The following is a 19,359-nucleotide window of genomic DNA, read 5'->3' as shown; positions in this document are numbered from 1 at the left end:
ACTACAACATGTCTGAGACTGCAGAGCATGTTTACTGGCAGGAAGCTTAACTTATCCTATGTGGTTTGTTCTTATTTTAAACTGGCATTAAAAATTGAACCTATGTTTTTCACATCGTTTTATAAACGGGGGGAAACACATCAACTTTTTTTTTAATGCCATTTGTGCTGTATTTTCGAATGAAGACCCAATCGAAGCTGAAGCGACATTAGCTACTTCTGTGGTGATTCTTCAACCTTCAGCACACGTGTGCCTCGATTATTCCTCCATTTATTTATTTTTTATTCACAAGAACCGAGACTCCCCACCCCCATGGGACGGAAGGAACGAGCCTCTATCAGCAGCGAAGAGCTGACAGTGGCTGGGCTTTTCCCTCGCTTTTAAGTCCATCCTCTCAGAGCGGTTGGGCCAAGAAAGTTAACACCTCCGCCCTGCGCCAAACCACCACTTTTCGCCTCCCTCGGAGCCCCCTGTGGAAGAGTCAACCCCGTGTCGTGGTGACGGGAGGGCGGCTGAGAGTTCAGAGATTTTGCAGGACATCCTGGAAGTCAGGGGAGGCTGCGGTTCCCAGTGTGAGGGAACAACCCTTCAGAGCTTCTCTCCTCCTCCTCATTCAACCTTCGCCTGAGGGTTTATTATTGCAGACTCTTCCCTTGCCTCAATTTACAGCCCAACTCGTGAAAGAGGCGGGGAAAACTGAAGGTGGGGGGGGGGGGAGAGAGCTGCTGGGGGAGAACTGTGGAGCCAGCAGCTTTCTGTCGTTTCCCAAAGCGAGCAGAGATTGGAGAGGAGGGGCAGAGGCTGGTCGTGTGAGTTCAGGCCGGTGGGGAGAGTTGCAAAGTTTACTATTCTGAGAGACCAGAGGGGGAAAGGCTGGTGCTCCAAGCAGCTAGTCCAGAGAGCTCCATCCACCCGCTGATCAGAAGCTCCAGGGAGCTGCCCGGCATGAGAGTCTCATAAAGGAGTTCTGTGCAACAAGGAACAAACTTCTCCAGCGCCTGAAAGTTTCCTATGTGGCTGCCCTGCCTGCCAACATGAAAGGTAAGCAAGGGAACAAGGCGTATGGCTCTTTCAGAGAGTGTTGGGGAAGGAGCTGGGCTGTGGGAGCAGCAGTCTGTCAGCAAATGAACATGTGGTGCTTATTGTAGGAGCAAATATTTTTGCAAGCGTGTGCGTGTGTAAAACTGGAGCTGCATCAGGTCCGTGCTCTAGTCCATTAATGATGAAAGCTGCCATTTGTTCCTCGAGAAAAGTCTGAGCTCAGCTTCTTGCTAGTTGTTTACAGGTCCCTCTTTTGGATTTTTTTAGATTGGGAAAATCTGTCCAGGAGAATGAAGTACTCACTCACACAACACTTTCTGCTTTCCCCAGCACATTTTTCTTGACCACCTATCTCTTTTTCATTCCCCCCTTTTCCCCTCCCCCTGCAGTTTTTCAGAGAGCGCAGTGGGGGGTTGCCAACATTTCATGATGTTCTTAGTATTGCTTCTAGACATCTGGCAATGATTAGGTTCTAGCAGAGGCTTAACTGGCTTGTGAAATATACTTGGCATTTCCCCCCTCCCCTTTCAAGACTGGAAAATATTTAGTTTGTAGGTTGCATGTGCTGAAAATCTAAAGTTTAAAGACTCGCCTTCACTTACAAATCACACTTTGGCATACATGCATTGATTATATTCTATAGCTTGTGACCACTAAGTGTCACATAAATCATTTATGCTGCAGTCCTCTACCCACGAACCTGGAAACATATCCAGTTGGTCTCTCAGTAGCACTTACTTCTGAGTAGATGTGTATAAGAATGCACTCAACAATGAAAATGAAAAGTGAGAACCTCTGAATAAGAACCTCAGAGAATAAGGCATCAAAGAATGGTGTTTAGGAATGTTTAGGAAGTAGTTGTGAAGCATAGTTTTTCTTTAGCCACAGAAATAAATCTAAGTAGGCAACAGAAATATATACTGTATAAGGAATCTGTGGCTGAGTATCAGCCTGTTGCTTAGCTTGTGCTGTTTAATTCTAGATGCCAAGAGGGCAGTAAACGTTGTGATAGTTCTTTCCAGAGGCCAATAAGTATACTGAGGTTGTTGACTTAGCTTGCCAGAGAGGCAGTCTATGGGAGAAAGTATTTTCTTTCACTGAGCCCACACACATGTGAAAACAACTTCTGAATGTCATCTTGTGGGGAGTAAAGTACAGAACATTGGAGATGGTTAGCAATTCTAATGGTCTGTAGAGCCACCCGTGCTGTTATTTCTGATAATGCATGGCACTACAGTAGTACCTCAGGTTACAGACGCTTCAGGTTACAGACTCTGCTAACCCAGAAATAGCACCTCGGATTAAGAACTTGGCTTCAGAATGAGAACAGAAATTGCACTGCAGCGGCGCAGCGGCGCAGCAGCAGTGGGAGGCCTCATTAGCTAAAGTGGTACCTCAGGTTAAGAACAGTTTCAGGTTAAGAACGGACCTCTGGAATGAATTAAGTTCTAAACCCAAGGTGCCACTGTACTAGGATGGATGTAGTGGCGATAACAACTGAGAAGCAATGTACTTTTGCGCAATACCTTATGATGTTGATGTGATACAGTGCAAGGAATTAAGTCCATTGTGGGAATGAGAGCGGACTGTTAACCCCATCATTCTTTATTTTAAATGTTACAAAGTGCACTGATCCCAACAGAAGTTTTTCACTGATTCATGCATTTGGGTATAATTTAGGTCACATGGGGATTTTAGTGTGTTAACTGCATTGTACACAAAACATCTCTTTCCCTTGACTGGTACTGTGTCCACGTGACATGCTGCATATATGATAAGCCACCACATGATGGAGATTTGAGGTAGCCGCAGCTATCTTAGGAAAAATGTTGCTTTAATGTTCTCATATGCATGATTTCTGCCTTCTTGCTGTGACACCTATAGCCTGAGTTTATACATGTTTGCCACGAAGTAAGCTCCACTGAATTCAATATTACCTACTTCGAAGAAAATGTGCATTGGATAGCAATTCTAGTGAGATTTTTCATCTGGAAAAAGTGGAAAACGTATCTGAAATATTGATGCTTTTAATGGAGATTCTATTCATGTAGGAGGGTTGCATGTTCTCAGTCTTCTTGGTGGGTCATAATGACTCTCTTTCTGTAAGAAATTGCACAATCACTTTGTGGAGTGTTTTTCCAGAAACTCATAAGAAGGCCAGTAAAATGAAATCTTTAAATTACAGAGTTAATGAGAAACATCCTTCAATGAAAATGGCAAATGAAGTGGTAATGCAAGAGTTATGAAAATCATAAGCAGTGCCAAAGCACCTTTCCTCTCTCCTGTTGCATCTTTAATACACACAATTGATTTTCCACATTTTTTGTTTAAATCTCCTCCTTCATAAAAACTTCTGAGCTTTTATGTTTAGAATAATCACGTGTTCTATTCATGAGTAACAGCAGAGTTGACCTGCTGCTGCAGTAAACATCCAACATCCCTAGAGAGCTGAAGATTATCTAAATAATTACATCACAAGTGATTTGCACAAAAATACATTGGGTTGGATCCAATCTTCGTCAGAGTAGACCTATCAAAAGCAATAGGATTTAACTTAGTCATGACTGACAACTGTAAGCAATTTTCACATTGTGTGCCAAAATAATTTGGATTAACAGGTAAAATACTAGATAGGCTACAATACAGGATGGTTGGGCCGTATCTGCAAGTTGGGTTAGTTAGAACAATTGAAACATTATTTATGAAATGCATATAACTTTTGTTTTATTTATATTGGGCTGTATCCAACCAAGCCATACTCAATAGATTTAAATGAGATGTGACATTTAAAGCACATGGCTTCCCCCATGGGAGTTCTAGTTTATCCATCACCAAGATATAATTCCCAACACCTGTAAGTACCGGTAACTACAGTTCCCATGATTCTTTCTGGGAAGCCATGTGCTGTATGGTGTAGAAGCCACAACTTAGGGGCTGCCACGGAGAATACCCACACTCAGACCACCAACAGCCCAAACTTTTGTGAAAGGTAGAACTGCCAAGAGGGATCCCTCTGCTGATCTTCAGAACTGTTAGGGTCTGTAAGGAAGAAGGCAGTCTTTAATATACAGCATGTAGCGAAAGTAATATGACCTGAGTGCTTAGCTTCCAGAAGTGTTCTAGCTGCCACATTCTGTACCATTTCCAGTTTCAGATCCATTTTTCAAGGGCAGCATCTGGAAGTTCTCTGTTCTGTAGAGATTTGCCACATTAACTTTTAAAACAAGAACTGAAAAGACCATCACGTAGTTGGGCAAGAAGATCCAGTCTCCCTCTAGTCACCATTAAAAGTATTCTAGTTTTGGATTACATAGCATGCCTCCTACACAAGCAGCTCAATTTCCTTGCCAAATTCCAACTTTCTGTAAGACTGAATTTAAAGAAGGAAAAGGTCAGAAGATTTTCTCTCTCTTATGAGTGAAAAATCATTCTCCTTGAATTACTAAGTATTCGTTACAATTCTGCCTTGCATTAAGGACATGGTTTATCCATGCTTTGATTACAATTCATAATATTGCAAATTTGAAAATTCTTATCTGTTAAAGATCAAGAATTATTATGGAAATTATCCAGAAACCTGAATTGCATTGTACCTACCCCAATGACTTACAAATGGAACATTTTAGCAGGTAATATAATAGCATATTGTAGTTAATAACGCAATCTTAAACATGCTAGTATGGGATCATAAAACAAGATAGCAACAAAACAAGTATTCATGTTTCTTGGCGGGAGGATTGGAAAAGAAAATATAGTTGTGAGTAATGGGAATGGATTTACCCATTGAAGCCCATCATTGGTGCAGGCTCATTGTAGCATCTCATATTTTCATTCATAAGGGATGACCCTGCATTGTATATCTCTTTATGTATGTGAAACTTCCCCATGAAGTGAATGGGAAGAATCCCCACCTGCTGTCGCAACATCTCTGCATGCTCATTAGAGCACACACATAGATTGCTGGAATTAATCTAGACTACACGTTTTGGTACTGGTTGGCTCTGCAACCCTGAAGCAAGGCAGCATATATTGCACCTAAGCGTATCCAACAAGTAGCTGCCCAACCCTTCCTTCAGAACCTCCAGGGTGGTTATTTCGCTCTGGAAGCTAACAACATTTGGATGGTGGTGGCTATACCCCCTAGAAAACTGATGGGAAGTAGACAGCTTCAATATATATAGTTATATTGTATCTTCCCTTATGTTCAACCTGTATACATGTGCAAATGAAACCACATATTACAAAAATGCTACTAATGACCTCATTCCAAGGAAACATAATCCAGGTATTCTGGAGTTCTCACTGCTCTGAGAATTCTAACAATACAGTATATACCAATTCTCAAATCAATAGCAACGAAAGTGACACAGATAGGATGAATAGAATGACTTAGGAGGTGCCCTGTGTCAGGGGCGGACTTTGGTCTTTCAAACTTCAGCAGTGCCCTGTGCAAGGCCATAATTTGGCACACACACACACACACACACACACACACACACACACACCTCTCGCCCTCCATTCTGCTCAGTTCAGTACGGCCATCATAGTTGTAATGCCCTCTAGTTGTACAGTGCCCTCTAGGCTCAGTGCCCAATGCAGCAGAACCAGTCATGCTGTCCTAAATCCACCTCTGTCTGTTTGAGCAGAAAGGTGCTTGCATGTGCATAAAGGCAAGCATCCTGAATTCTGTTGTAGCTCATTGGACTAGGGCCCAGTGGGTTTCAGTGGGGAGGAGGAACCAGAAAAACCCTGTTGTGTGAGCTGAGTTTATCTTGTGCTTAATCTATCAGTAGCTGCAGCTCAATGTTTCAAAATTCTTGCATCAAGCTATCTAGATTTTCAGGATACTTTAACTTTTCTGCATTAAATTGTTTTGAGTTTTCAAAACATGGGTGCATGAAAAGGACAAAATGTTTATGAAAACTCAACATGGTAAAAACCAGGATGCAGTTCAAGAAGAAGTGAAATCTGTGAGCAAAAATATCCAGCTCTTTAAAGTGAAGCAAGCAATATGGAATGGCTATGTGAATGCATTAGAAGGGCAGGATATTGATCTTTTGAGTAAATAAATAAATGGAACTGGCTGAAATTAAAACAGGCGGAGATTGGAATCTGTTTTTTTAGGACTGAGGGATCAGAACACAAAAACACTTTCCCCTATGCACTGCAAACACATCTAGTAAACACCCAGGATAGATTTACTGTATATTTTTAAAAGTCATTATTATAGCATTAAATATAAGTGCAGTCTCTTATCAGTAATATGCTGTAAATCTAGGTTTTTAGTGTCTCCCTGTTAGCTGTTCATATGTTAACAGAAAATTGGCCTAGCCAATTCAAATTCTTTATTAGTAACCAAAATAGGAACTTGCTGAGATTTGGTAGAGAAGTGAGTTTTGCTTCAAAATCATTTTTTACTGTAAAAGTGTCATGCTTAGTTTCAAAACTCACTCTTGTATACATGTGGTCAAATCCCAATATAGCAGTGAGTGGTGGTTGCAGTTAGATTATTAATGGTCACATTTGCACTTAATGATTCTCACATTCTGAATACTCTTCACCAAAAACATGTTTGGATTACTATTTGTATTTAACACGACATGTGCAGCAGCTCCCTCTCACGTGCGCCAAGAATGACATCAATAAAACTTCAGTAAGGCTGTAACAGTCCCACTGAAATCATACTGAGATTCAAGGAACTCATGGGCCTGACAGACTGCCAGAGAAGGTTGAAAAGCTATATGGGTAAGAAAAGTTTGGCTTCAGCCTCAGATTTTCTTGGTCACACATGGCCCATGACAAATGTACTGTTCAAAAATATAACACCGAAGCACAAATCACACCATTTTACAGATTTGTGTGGTGCTGCAGTACTTGCAAATCTCTGTGTGTGTATTTAAAGTGGAAATAAAACTAACCAACTTCCCTCAACACATCCTTTCTGAATGCCCACTTCCATAAAGTGTTGAGCCATAATGTTATTAGCTGTGTCCCCACCCCCAAATAAATAATTATATTTAGAGTTTAATCTTGTTAAATTTTGATGACTGGTAGTTCATAAAAAGAAATCTGAAAGGTACCTAATACTTCCACTTAGATATGCTAGGAGGGTTGGATTAAGGAATTTGGAAGTCCCATGCTTGGTCATGTTTCAAGATCTCATTCACCAAGTAGGATGCCAACTATATATATGCCAAGGAGAGATAGGCAGATCATTATATTTCCTGTTTGTGCCAATCTCTCAAATGTTCATTCATAAGTCTGTTCTTTCTGACAAAAATGGAAACAGAAGGTGCTCGCTTATTTGGCCCATGACTGGAACAGAAATCAATCCGGTGATTTGGAACCTCCAAAGATTGTGGGAAGCAGCACTTCCTCTGCGGAGGAGGGAAGCTCCGCCTCTATTGGGGAAGAGCTGCAGGGCTCAAAGGATGCAAGAAAGAGCCAAGACACCGTGCATGAGCAAAGCGGGGAGGAGGGAGGTCCCCCTTTACCCAAGTCCTCCCTGCGCAGTAGGTTTTTGCGCAGAGAGGGGAGGCGTCGGATGGGGGTCAAGAGACTACTCTGCTGGGGAAAGTTTAAGGACCGCCCACTCTCAGATTCTTCTAGTGACTGAGCAAGACATGGAATTGAGGCGTTCTGCATTGTAAATGTTTTGCACCAATAATAAAGCCTTTGAAAAAACCAGTGGGGCTCTTGCCTGTTCGCTCTCGAGCAACCACACCGATAGGCATAACAGGTCCCCCCCATTTAAATTATGCTTTCTTTGCATTGATTGAATTGAGTGGAATTAATTATGTCATTAATTATGTTAAATTCATAACTTACATAAATTATGTAAAATGACATTAAATAGCAGACATTGAGATGAATAAATGGTATTTGGTAGAAACTGAATTGTGGTAGAAGGGAAACAGCACTAATTATGATGAAGGAAGATGGGAATGGAAGTTGCTGCCTTCTTAAATGGCTATCTGCTCCATGCCCGTTCCACATCTATCTGCATTTTTAAAAAAACTTGTTTTTCATTCATTTCCTCTCAAAGATTCATCTTTACATGTGTTATAAATGGGTTGTATACATGGTTGTATACATTTCAACCCCAAATATATGTTTTATAGGAATTTTGGTAAAGGAAAAATTTGTTCCAAACCATGTGTTAGTCTGGGAAGTGTGAATCAGATCAGTTTATTTAAAATGTGGACTGAATGAAATCTTGGAGCATCCCTAACGCTGAGTACTGCCCTTAATTTGTAACATGAGGGGTCCTAGGGTTCCAGCCAGCCTGCTTGGAAATCTTCTCTTTTTCCCAGAGGTGTGAGAGCTGCTTATAGTTATTCAGTAGTTAGGTAAATGTGGCACATGCCTATAGTTAACTCACTTCATGGCTGAGTTTGAGCAATCATTTCATGGGGATTTCAAACAGTTCTGTAAACTCAGTGTGTATTTGTATTTATTAAATGTGTTGCATGCGTACATGGTTTTCTCTTTCTCCAAACTCACATTTTAACATCACAACAATCCTGTGAGCAGTGCCAGATTAAACCCTGTGGAGACCCTCAAGGCAGTCACAATCTTAGGCTCCCTCTCAAAAATTATCTCCTAATATGTTTTTGTAATTTTATTTCAAGATCAAAGAACAGGAATGCCCCATAGTCACTCTATAAGCCACATGTCTGAATGGAGATTAGAATCCAGAGTTCCCTAGTCCTCTAAGCATTACAGTACTCTGGCCTCTGGGGTACTGAACAAATGTCATACTCAAGCGGCATTCGCCGAGTGTGGACAATTCACTGGAGTTTCCTTTGTGATCTATTCTATGCCAAAGAATTCATGCCAAGGATTAATAAACCAAAGGTCCAGGGCTAAATTCCAGCGCCGGGATTCCAGTGATTCATAAAAGAAGGTGTACCTGACTTCCAGGTCTGGGAATCTAGGAACTCAAGCCTACTTGGCCCTGGCTAGCAGTACTTGTGTTTCATTGAAGAAAAGGAATGCCTCACCTGGAGCCCCACCACCAATTTGTGGTTTCCTTACATCAGCATCTCATGCAGCAATTAGGATGATTAAAACAGAAAAACAAAATTTCCTTTGCTTGACTACCAGACTTTTTAATATTAGCTTCAAGGAAAAGCTGTTTCCAAGCAATAGGGGATCTTCATAGACTTAACAGTTTGGAGAAAGAGGGGGTTAACCCTTTTCACAAAGATTGCCCCTCCCCTCTGGCAATTAGGTTTGGAAAAGATGCATTGGTTTTTTTCAAGCCTCATTGCTGAGGAGGTATGTGTGTGAGTAGGATGAATGAATAGTTGTAGGTTATGTGTAATAGTGGGTGTGTGGTGCTTGATATGTGTGGATGTGTATGAAAATGCTGTGTGACTGGGTGCATATGAGTGGGAGTGTGTCTGTGGTGGCCTTTCCACTTTTTGCATATCCATGCCCACCCATGGCATGAGGCCTCTGGAAGTTCAGCCACGAAGGAATGCGGGTCTGATGTAATACATTATTAACTGCTGGACTTAATTGTCACAAGATGTCATTTTTTCTAGACCCTACAACAAAAAAAGATTAGTCAGATTCATAGAGGACAGGCTTTGTCAGCGGAAACTAGGCATAATGGTGTTGTTTTTAAGCCCCATTCTGAATTTGGACCCTGTTGCACTCCTAATTATATCTTTTAGGGGACTTAATGGGGCTGAATCCTTTCCCATATACTCTACCTGCAAGCTCCCTTCTCTTCTCACTTACTTACCTTGTAGCAAACAGCCTCCCTCTGTTATCTGGCATGCTGTAGCAGCAGCCTCTGCAATGCAGTCATACCTCGTGTTGCGTTCCGCTCATTACGGACTTTCAGCTTACAAAAGTGTTTACTTCCGGGTTCACTGCCCACGCATGCACAGAAGCAATCTGTGCGCTTTGCGCACACGCAGAAGTGCTCAATCGCGCCACACACATGCACAGAAGAGGTGCTCTAGTTGCGGACTTTTCAGGGTGCGAACGGCACCCCAAAACAGATTAAGTCTGCAACTAGAGGTACCACTGTACCAGAAACCCTGAGAAATGTCTAACAGATTTATGTGCCTTAAGAAAATTGTGTTTTCCAGGGCTTCTGGCACCACTGCAGTGAGGGAAGGTGGCTTGAGGAGTCCAGTGTCAGGCAGAGAGGAGCCATATCAGGCACCACAGCTCTGGTTCAGTCCAAGATAGAGAAGAATAAGAATATGGGGAGAATTACTGGGTGCCTTGTAATGCAACATATTATGAATGGGAAAAGTTTGTATCTTGGTCTAGGTGTTTTGAAGTTTGGCTTCGTTGATCATTCAGGAGAAGTTTACTTCTGACTGGAAATAAACAACAGGTGACTGTCACTGTTGTGCCCTGCTTTTAGTGCGTAATATTTCCGCTGTAACTGCAAAAGTTGCAGCAGTATTTTTTCACATTACAGTTCAGATACAAGTTCTTTTAACATGTTTCTAATTTAGCTAGTCTCATACTTGTTTTCATTCATGCTGCCTGCTTATTTAGAATTAGAAAATGTCATGTATTGTTGTTCTCATTTGTCTAAATTGGTCAACGATCCCAGTAAATTAATTCGATTTGTGTCCAGCTTGTGAGTTTCCCAGAGATATCTCAATGGCCAGAGTCAGGACTAGCAAGCAGTCACCTTGTCTCTGTTGATTTGAATAGGATGTTGCAGTATATGCAGCCAACACTTGCACCATCCTAACTTGACTAAACTTGAATAAAATCCTTGAATGACAAAGTGTGAGCCTCAGCTTTTGATTCTTAGTAGATTTGGCCCATAATTTTGACACCAGACATTTATTTATTTTACTCTTTATTATTACATTATATCCCACCTTTCCTCCAAGGAACTCAAGGTGGCGTACATAATTCTCCCCTCTTTCCATTTTAATCTAACAACCCAGAAATTGTTGGATTCCAGTTCCCATGAGTCCCACCCAACATAGCCTAGAGACGGTAAAGAGGGTTATTGTCCAAAACGTCTGGAAGATACCAAGTTAGGGAAGACTGATACAGATTTAGGCACAACTTCTGCAAGTATGAGGCAGAGGTTCTTTTTCATTCACAAATGATTAGTGCTGAACTTCCTAGGTTTCTTAGAAACATCTTTCGGATCAGTAAAAAGGTCATGGTGGCTATGCATAGATCATGAGTTGCCTAGGCCATTTTCAGATAGCACACAACCATGTATTCATGTTTTGAAAGCAGAAACACATGCTGACATACATTTATGGCTCTGTTTCTGTATTTGTCTTAAAAACACCACAAGTGCACGCCATAAGCAAAATATTTAGCATGAATCATTACAGAGTCTTACTGCCAAGCAGAGAAAAACTATGCTTTAAAAAAGAAGTCACACTCTTATAAGGTTGCAAAACTAATTAATGCAATGGTCCAGGACAGCTAAATAAATTCCTGGCAACTCTGTTGGGCAAACCATGAGTAATTAATTGGCTTAAACAAACCATCTAGTGTTTGGGGGGGTGGAGGTGTGGATTTTCAGAAACAAGCATAGCTGGCTATTTAACTCTTTCATGGTCTTACATGCCAAGCTCTACTTTGCCTTGCAGATCTAATGTAGTAAAAGCACTATTAAGAATTTCACTTACTCACGGCACACATTCTTTGTGTCTAGTCATTCAAATTAGTGTTGATTAATAATAGAGCTGAAGCCAATACAGCTGTATGCCCTGAACAACTGCACTTTCTGTGTTAATAACTGTCTTGTGCCATGTGTCAACACAAATGCTAAAGTTATAATGAATGCCAGATATGTTTCTTCTGCATTAAAGACATGTGCTAGTGGTCTTTGGAATGGAAGAAAAAGGGTGACGAAAGGATAGTGTCATATCAGTAATAGGTAATGGAATTGTTGTTTCTTTCATTATTTGGTAAAGTCCAAAGCAGTTTAATAATTTCTATTGTTCTCAAGAAAATACAAAAGGCAATATATACAGTGAGAGATTTTACTTTCTTGGGCTCCATGATCACTGCAGATGGTGACAACAGTCACGAAATTAAAAGACGCCTGCTCCTTGGGAGAAAGGCGATGGCAAACCTAGACAGCATCTTAAAAAGTAGAGACATCACCTTGCCAACAAAGGTCCGTATAGTTAAAGCCATGGTTTTCCCAGTAGTGATGTATGGAAGTGAGAGCTGGACCATAAAGAAGGCTGATCGCCGAAGAATTGATGCTTTTGAATTATGGTGCTGGAGGAGACTCTTGAGAGTCCCATGAACTGCAAGAAGATAAAACGTATCCATTCTTAAGGAAATCAGCCCTGAGTGCTCACTGGAAGGACAGATCGTGAAGCTGAGGCTCCAATACTTTGGCCACCTCATGAGAAGAGAAGACTCCCTGGAAAAGACCCTGCTGTTGGGAAAGATGGAGGGCACAAGGAGAAGGGGACGACAGAGGACGAGATGATTGGACAGTGTTCTTGAAGCTACAAACGTGAGTCTGACCAAACTGCGGGAGGCAGTGGAAGACAGGAGTGCCTGGCGTGCTCTGGTCCATGGGGTCACGAAGAGTCAGACACAACTAAACAACTAAACAACAACAACAGCAATATATACCTGACTAGAAATTACACTTCTGCCTACAAGCCAACAAGCAATCTGAAGCAGATTACATGGAGAACATAGGAGCCAGCTCCAGGGGGCCCAGGGGGCCTGGGTACCCACAATAATAAAATTTATGGGGGCTGGGCACCCATAAAGTCAATGAGAAAAGCCAGCAGGTAGCAGTAGCGCTGCCTCCAAGAGAGAAGCAGTTCAGCTCCATCCTCCACAACCAGCCAGTGAGGCTCTCTTTTATGGGGGAGGGGGAGCCTCAAACACAGAGGCAGTGTCTCTACCTCTGAGTCTGAGCCCCTTGCCACAGAAAAGGGTGCGTCGCTGGCTGTAGGTAGGAGGAGGAAGATGATCCACCACCACCAGCCGCTACAATGCACTGTGATGTCTCATGTCCACGTGGTAGCAGGTACCCACAATCCGAAGGACGAGATGGCACCCCTGTTCGACAGCAATACTGGAAGCAAAGTCCCTTAATATTGACTGGATACAGAAAACCCTTAATGACAGCAGCAAAATAAACCCCACCCTTACATGGCACTACAAAACCAATCCATATTAGGGCAGGAAATATATGTGTTCCATTGTTGGACATATATTTTTTGTAAGTATGCATGCAAACACAAACACACACACCTGGCTTTGAGTGTGTGAAGTGTGTAAACTTTCTCCCTTACCTGCCAGGGTACCCAGTAACTTGGCATAGTAGTTTCATAGGGATTATGTCAGGGTTCAGTTGTACATCTCAACAGCTACATAAAACCACTGGCAGTTGTTGTTTACAACTTTCCCCTTTTGGACTGTTTGGGTTCAACAAAATTGTTTTCTATGTCTTCTTTATTTGTTTTTAATTTTGTCATTTGTTGGTGTTATATTATTCTAACTTCTTCATTCTTGGAGTAGATCCACTGATACTAGTGAGGCCTTAAAGGTAAAGGTACCCCTGCCCGTACGGGCCAGTCTTGACAGACTCTAGGGTTATGCGCTCATCTCACTCTAGAGGCCGGGAGCCAGTGCTGTCCGCAGACACTTCCGGGTCACGTGGCCAGCGTGACAAGCTGCATCTGGCAAGCCAGCGCAGCACACAGAACGCCGTTTACCTTCCCGCTAGTAAGCGGTCCCTATTTATCTACTTGCACTTAAGGGTGCTTTCGAACTGCTAGGTGGGCAGGAGCTGGGACCGAACGATGGGAGCTCACCCCGACGCGGGGATTCGAACTGCGGACCATGCAATCGGCAAGTCTTAGGTGCTGAGGTTTTACCCACAGCGCCACCCGCATCCCTTAGTCCCTTAGTGAGGCCTTAGTCATGACCAATTTATGTCCCATTGATTTAATTGGGTCTACTTTAAGCATAAATGTCTGGATCCAACCCAGCAAGTTTAGACCCTTAGCAACTTATAATAAATGATGATGTCAGATAAATGAAAACCTGGCAAGCCTGCTGATTACAGGCCTCGTTCTGTCTATGGAAGAACTAGACCACATGAAGCAGAAGATCAGAAACTTCAAAGCATCTTGCTAGGAGGTCTTCATCCTCATTCATAAAAGATCCCTCTTTTCTCTTCTAACACAGGACAGGGGTTAAATCTCTGTATTTGTTTGCCTTATTGTAGTTGCAGCAGTGATGTATTTCAAGCCAAGTATAGCTTGCTTTCTTGGATATTGTTTGGTAAGTGAAATTAGTCTGTTCTATTAAACTATGTGCTGGACCACCCAATAATTTCCACACACAAGCTGCTGAGCATGACCAGATGGTTTTGTACTTTTGATTCCGACAAACAGAGCTCCAAAAGTTATGTATCAACTAAAGATAGATGTTTCAAAGGGTGGGTGGGGGAAATGCCCTTGATATTTTTCAGATCCCACTGAGCCAAAGATTGCATTTAAGTGCAAATTCTAAGCAGAATTGTCTACAAATGTTTAGTTCAAACATATATTATTGTACACTATATTATATGCCAGTGGCTGTCATATACTAATATAAAATTCTGCCTTTGTTTTTTATATGTATACACAGACGATTTTGCAGAAGAAGAGGAGGTTCAGTCCTTTGGCTATAAGAGGTTTGGTAAGTTAAATCCTCACATTTTCATAGTGTTTACCAGTAAATGGAAAAGAAAAACATCTTCAGACATAGCAAAAAGTGTTGCGAATGTTTACGACTAGCATGTAATTCAAACTTTAAAAGGAGGAGACAATATATTTGACTGGAGGTTGAAAGTGTTGGAATACGTTTGGAGAAGATGTGTTGGTTGTATAAAGTTTACTTATTATAGGGAACTGTTTTCATCAGTTGCTTATTTATGTCATTGTTTTTGCCAATCATTGTAATTCAGAAGGAATAGTTATTTACTAGCAACTGAGAGCCATGCCATCTTGATACTTTGACTTAAATCACTTCCTGACATTGGTCTTAATAGTGACAGTAGCAACAAGAGAAGGCATGAAACACAAAGTGCATTATAAAAGTATTGCTTCCTGTTGTGAGTCTGAAGTACCATCACTGTTCAGGTACAACAATAGCCTTCCAACCTCTGTGCATCTCCTGCTAGCCCATGTGGACTAACGCTGAGCAGAATGGGGAATTTCCTCCTTCCCCTCTACCCATGTGGTTTGTGAGTACTTATTACTTTAAAGACCATTTACATTGCAGCAGTTGATGATAATGAATTAACTTATTAATCACCTTATGTCTATGTATCTCGCAAATTGATTTACAGATTATTATAAAAACAACTAAAACGGTTTTTAAGATAGTACAGAAACAGCTGAAAATATAACCACATAAGCTTTGTGTAAGCGAGTCAGAATGAATGCTCAATAAACAAGACTGGAGGAGCCTTGAGTTTTAAACTGGAAGCCTTTCCATTGACTTCCAGCATGGTGGCTTTGTAGTGTATGAAAATGTAATGTCCTGTGAATAATTTAAAAATACTTCTCCGCAATACAACAAAGTAATAATTAAGCATTGCAGCTGAGAGGCATTTTCAAGATCTATTATGTGACAGAACAGGTACAAATACCTTAAGTTTTCTTTTGTCCCCCATGAATTGACCCACTTTAAACTATAGTAAATCTCTTCTGATGATTTCAGAAGTATCATATTACTAACGAGAGAGACAGTAGAGTGGGAAGCTTTTATAGTGTTGGCAGCAGGAAGGAATTTAACAGACTGAACTAAAACAAGGAGAGGGTAAAGGCATTTTTACCTTATCCCCCCTCTCCTCAAATACACTTCAGGGACGCCTCCTCACTCTAGGATTCTGTGTTCTTTAGAGGTTGAAGGCAATCTTATATTTGGAAGAAAGCCCTTTTAGAATAGTCTAAACAGTGAATTTTCCCTCCCTCAACAAACATGCAATCCCACATCCTCTGTCCGTGGGATCACTAACTTATTGAGTTCACTTGAAATGCCAGATTATGCTACCATTCCCTGCAATAGGCAAAACCATAGTCTCGCTGAATTGAGCCAAAAGAGTATTAAATAACAACCAGTGTGGAATCTGGCCTTCTTTGAAAGTGCTTGGAGAAATATGAGCTTGTAGTGTGTGCTGTGTGTGTTTATTTAAACAGTGGAGGAAAGTCACAAGGTTAGGAGAAGTTCTTTGTCTAAATTTTCATCTTCTTCTGCATTTAAATTAGCTTAGAAAGTAGATAACTGAGGGGACATGTTGAATTCATGAGTTGGAAGGAAAATAAAATAAAATAAAATAAAATAAAACAAGTTCTGCACAAGTTCAGTGCCATCCAAGGCTTAAGACAATGAAAAGAATCTAAGCAGCTTCCTTAAAACATAGAGATTGTATGAGCATACATATAAGTGCAATGTGTCAGTAACTCCTATCTATGAAAATTTGTTGAAGTACAATCTCCTTTTGCCAGTGCCACATACCTCTGACTTCAAGAGAACGAGACCACAACATGAGTGATTGATTTTCCTGGCATGCCCCTGCTTATAAAAACTCCCCATGACATCTGGTTGACCTCTGTCAGCAGATGCAAGAATGCTGAGTTAACTGGACCACTGACCTGACCCAACCTGGTGATTTTTATGCTCTTAGGAATAGCTCCTCAGTGACAGAATGGTGTGTTCATCCATTCCAGGGATACTATGGTGTGCAAAGGAATCGCCAAGAGTGACCGGTTTGCTGATTCAGATGTTCATTATTCTAGTCTGCCGTGTTAACACAATATAAGTGACAAAGCACCTTTTCTTATCACTCTTAGTTAGACATCAGTCAGGGAATAGCTTCTTTGAAGGCAACTGCTCCAGATAACGAACCAGAGATTTATGTATATTCTGGGAAGCTGCCACCAGAATGAACCCCTTCCTAAACCAGGAACTTTTTGTTGTAAAACACCCAGTGAACAAATTGTGGAAGATGACTTGTCAGAGATAGAATTATACATGTACTTCCAATAATTCCCTTTGCTATTTATTTATGTATTATAAGGGAACATTGGTTTTGATGAGACATAATTGCTTTGCATTTTAAATCTAGAATTACACCTATCACGATGGTGATGATAATGATACCATTTTCCTGGTTGTTCCAAATTGTTCTTTGAGGGGGTGTCCAGTGCAGACGCATCATCATCATTATCCCATTTCCCACTGAGAGTTCCCATATATTTTCACCCATTGCAAAGATGTCCCTATAGCAAAAAGCTACCACCACCATACCATTTTGTTAATTATTCGCCTATAGCCCTAGTATCAGAGGTAGTGTTACCATGAATTCGGGGGGCGGGGGATCTAGAAAGTTGAAAAAACTATTTAAAAAAATGTTTTGATGGCTGTTCTTTGCTTCACAACTGTGTGGAATAATGCAAGAAGCTGCAGTAAGCTTTTGTTCTTGAATACTCATTGTTTGCTAAGCAGATCTGATTTTGGGATTCCCTCTGTTTTGAGAAAATATTTTCCTACACACTCCTTAAGCTGCTGTCATTTGGTGAGTTAGCAGCAGTTTCATGACAAAAAGCAAATATTGGGAGGAAAGTGAAAGAATTTGACTCAGTTCTTGTCATGGAATGATGGAATGGTGTCTGAACTATGAATAAGGGAGTTACAGATAGGTAGCCTTGTTGGTCTGCCATAGTCAAAACAAAAAAAATTCCTTCCAGTAGCACCTTAAAGACCAACTAAGTCAGTTCTTGGTATGAGCTTTCGTGTGCATGCACACTTCTTCAGATAAGAAGAAGTGTGCATGCACACGAAAGCTCATACCAAGAACTGACTTAGTTGGTCTTTAAGGTGCTACTGGAAGGAATTTTTTTTGTTATGAATAAGGGAGAGAGAGAAAAAAAGACTGTCTTCTTCAGAAGTAGAATGAAACAACAGATAAGGGTAACATCCTTCCATTCAGTGTTGATCTCTGAAGCAAAGCAGATCTGAAAGAAATGTAGTGGCAACTTGACACAGCTATATGTGTGTTGGGAAGCCAGTGTAAATATGGGGAAAAGCAGTTCAGTTTACAAGAAGCAGAATGCCTGATGTGTTAAAAAGGGTAGAATGTTGATGTATGGAAATTCAAAATAGGGTCCGCTACAATCATTGCATACCCAACTGCAGAGTCCCCCCCATCCCGGTGCGCCTGTATTGAAATTGGGTAAATGAATGGATGAAACAGCTGTCTGGGATTTAAAATGGCAGAATTGTCAGCAGCATTCGCAGACAACAGCTAGCTCCTTGGAGGGTGTCTATAAAAATCAGCATCCATTTATTATCTGATGAATCATTATGGGATAATCGAGGGTGGGGTATGCTCTTCATAGCATCCTCTAAATTGCTATCATAGTGATGAATGTCTTCATAATGGTCAAAACTTAATGGAGAGCTCTCAATCATTATTAAGTGTATTGCATTCCCATTGTTTCCTTTACAGAACTTTGTGGATTTATGACCTTTGCCAGGGGTGGGGATGAAGATGAGTTCAGAATCAAGCACATAATTCTCATGGTCATGAAGAAGAATGGGACAGCTGTGTGTACCATACACTGTTTTCCAACCAGTGGTTCTTGACCCCATGGGTGTCACAAGATGGGTTGAAAAGAAATTAAAACGATGTACTAAACCAAATATACACACATATATTTTAATATAGGAGTACAACATTTTTTTTCAGTCCTTCAAGAAGATATGTGTGTGTATGGCATCATATATATATATATATATATATATATATATATATATATATATATGCTTTCGTAGATTTTCACGGGTACAGGAATGCAGGTTTTGGTGTCCTCGGGTGTCTTCCCGTGTAAAAGTTGGGGTGTCTAGGCGACGTTTCGACGAGGTCTCACTCGTCATCTTCAGGCTGGTGCTTTCGGCTTCTTGTTACTGGAACAGAGCGGGATCTCAATGTTTGAGTTCCTATAAATACTGTAGAGGGGGTGTGGTGTCTAGCCTCCAATGTTCTGGGCAGAGAGGAAGTTCCCAGGCTAGTGTGCCTTTTCTTCTTTTGTTCCTTAATTACTTGAGAGATACCTTGAGTGATTTCTTGAGTGATATCCTGAGTACCACTTAGGTGGGTCATTAGGTGTGGATTAGTTGCTAAAGTCTTTGTGTCTTGACCTCTTGAACTTTGTGAAGAGTTTTCCTGAGAAGATGGCTGTATTGCACTTAGTTGTGCTTTGGCTTGGCTTCGTGTATAGGGGCGAGCTGTGGTTTTGTGGCTTGTGTCAGCCAGATCTGTGTAGGGATTGCACAGAAACC

At 41.2% G+C, this 19,359-nt stretch overlaps 1 protein-coding gene across 2 annotated transcripts in view; it reads left to right on the top strand.

Annotated features, from left to right (window-relative positions):
• Positions 1-483: 483 nt before the first annotated feature.
• The window catches only part of COLEC12 (collectin subfamily member 12), a 71,890-nt gene continuing 53,014 nt past the window's right edge, over positions 484-19,359 (top strand). The window contains exons 1-2 of one of the 2 annotated variants that reach the window (XR_014566628.1): positions 484-1,041; positions 14,659-14,709. Coding sequence is in view for 1 of the 2 variants with exons in the window: in XM_083748332.1 (XP_083604458.1) it covers positions 1,035-1,041; positions 14,659-14,709 (58 nt within the window). In the remaining variant the exon portion in view is untranslated. The remainder of the gene's footprint in view (positions 1,042-14,658; positions 14,710-19,359) is intronic. The other variant, XM_083748332.1, reaches the window with a different exon arrangement.

The sequence above is a fragment of the Podarcis gaigeae genome (genome assembly GCF_964106915.1).
Source record: "Podarcis gaigeae genome assembly, chromosome: 7".
NCBI lineage: Eukaryota > Metazoa > Chordata > Lepidosauria > Squamata > Lacertidae > Podarcis > Podarcis gaigeae.
This window is presented reverse-complemented; position numbering and strand designations above follow the sequence as displayed.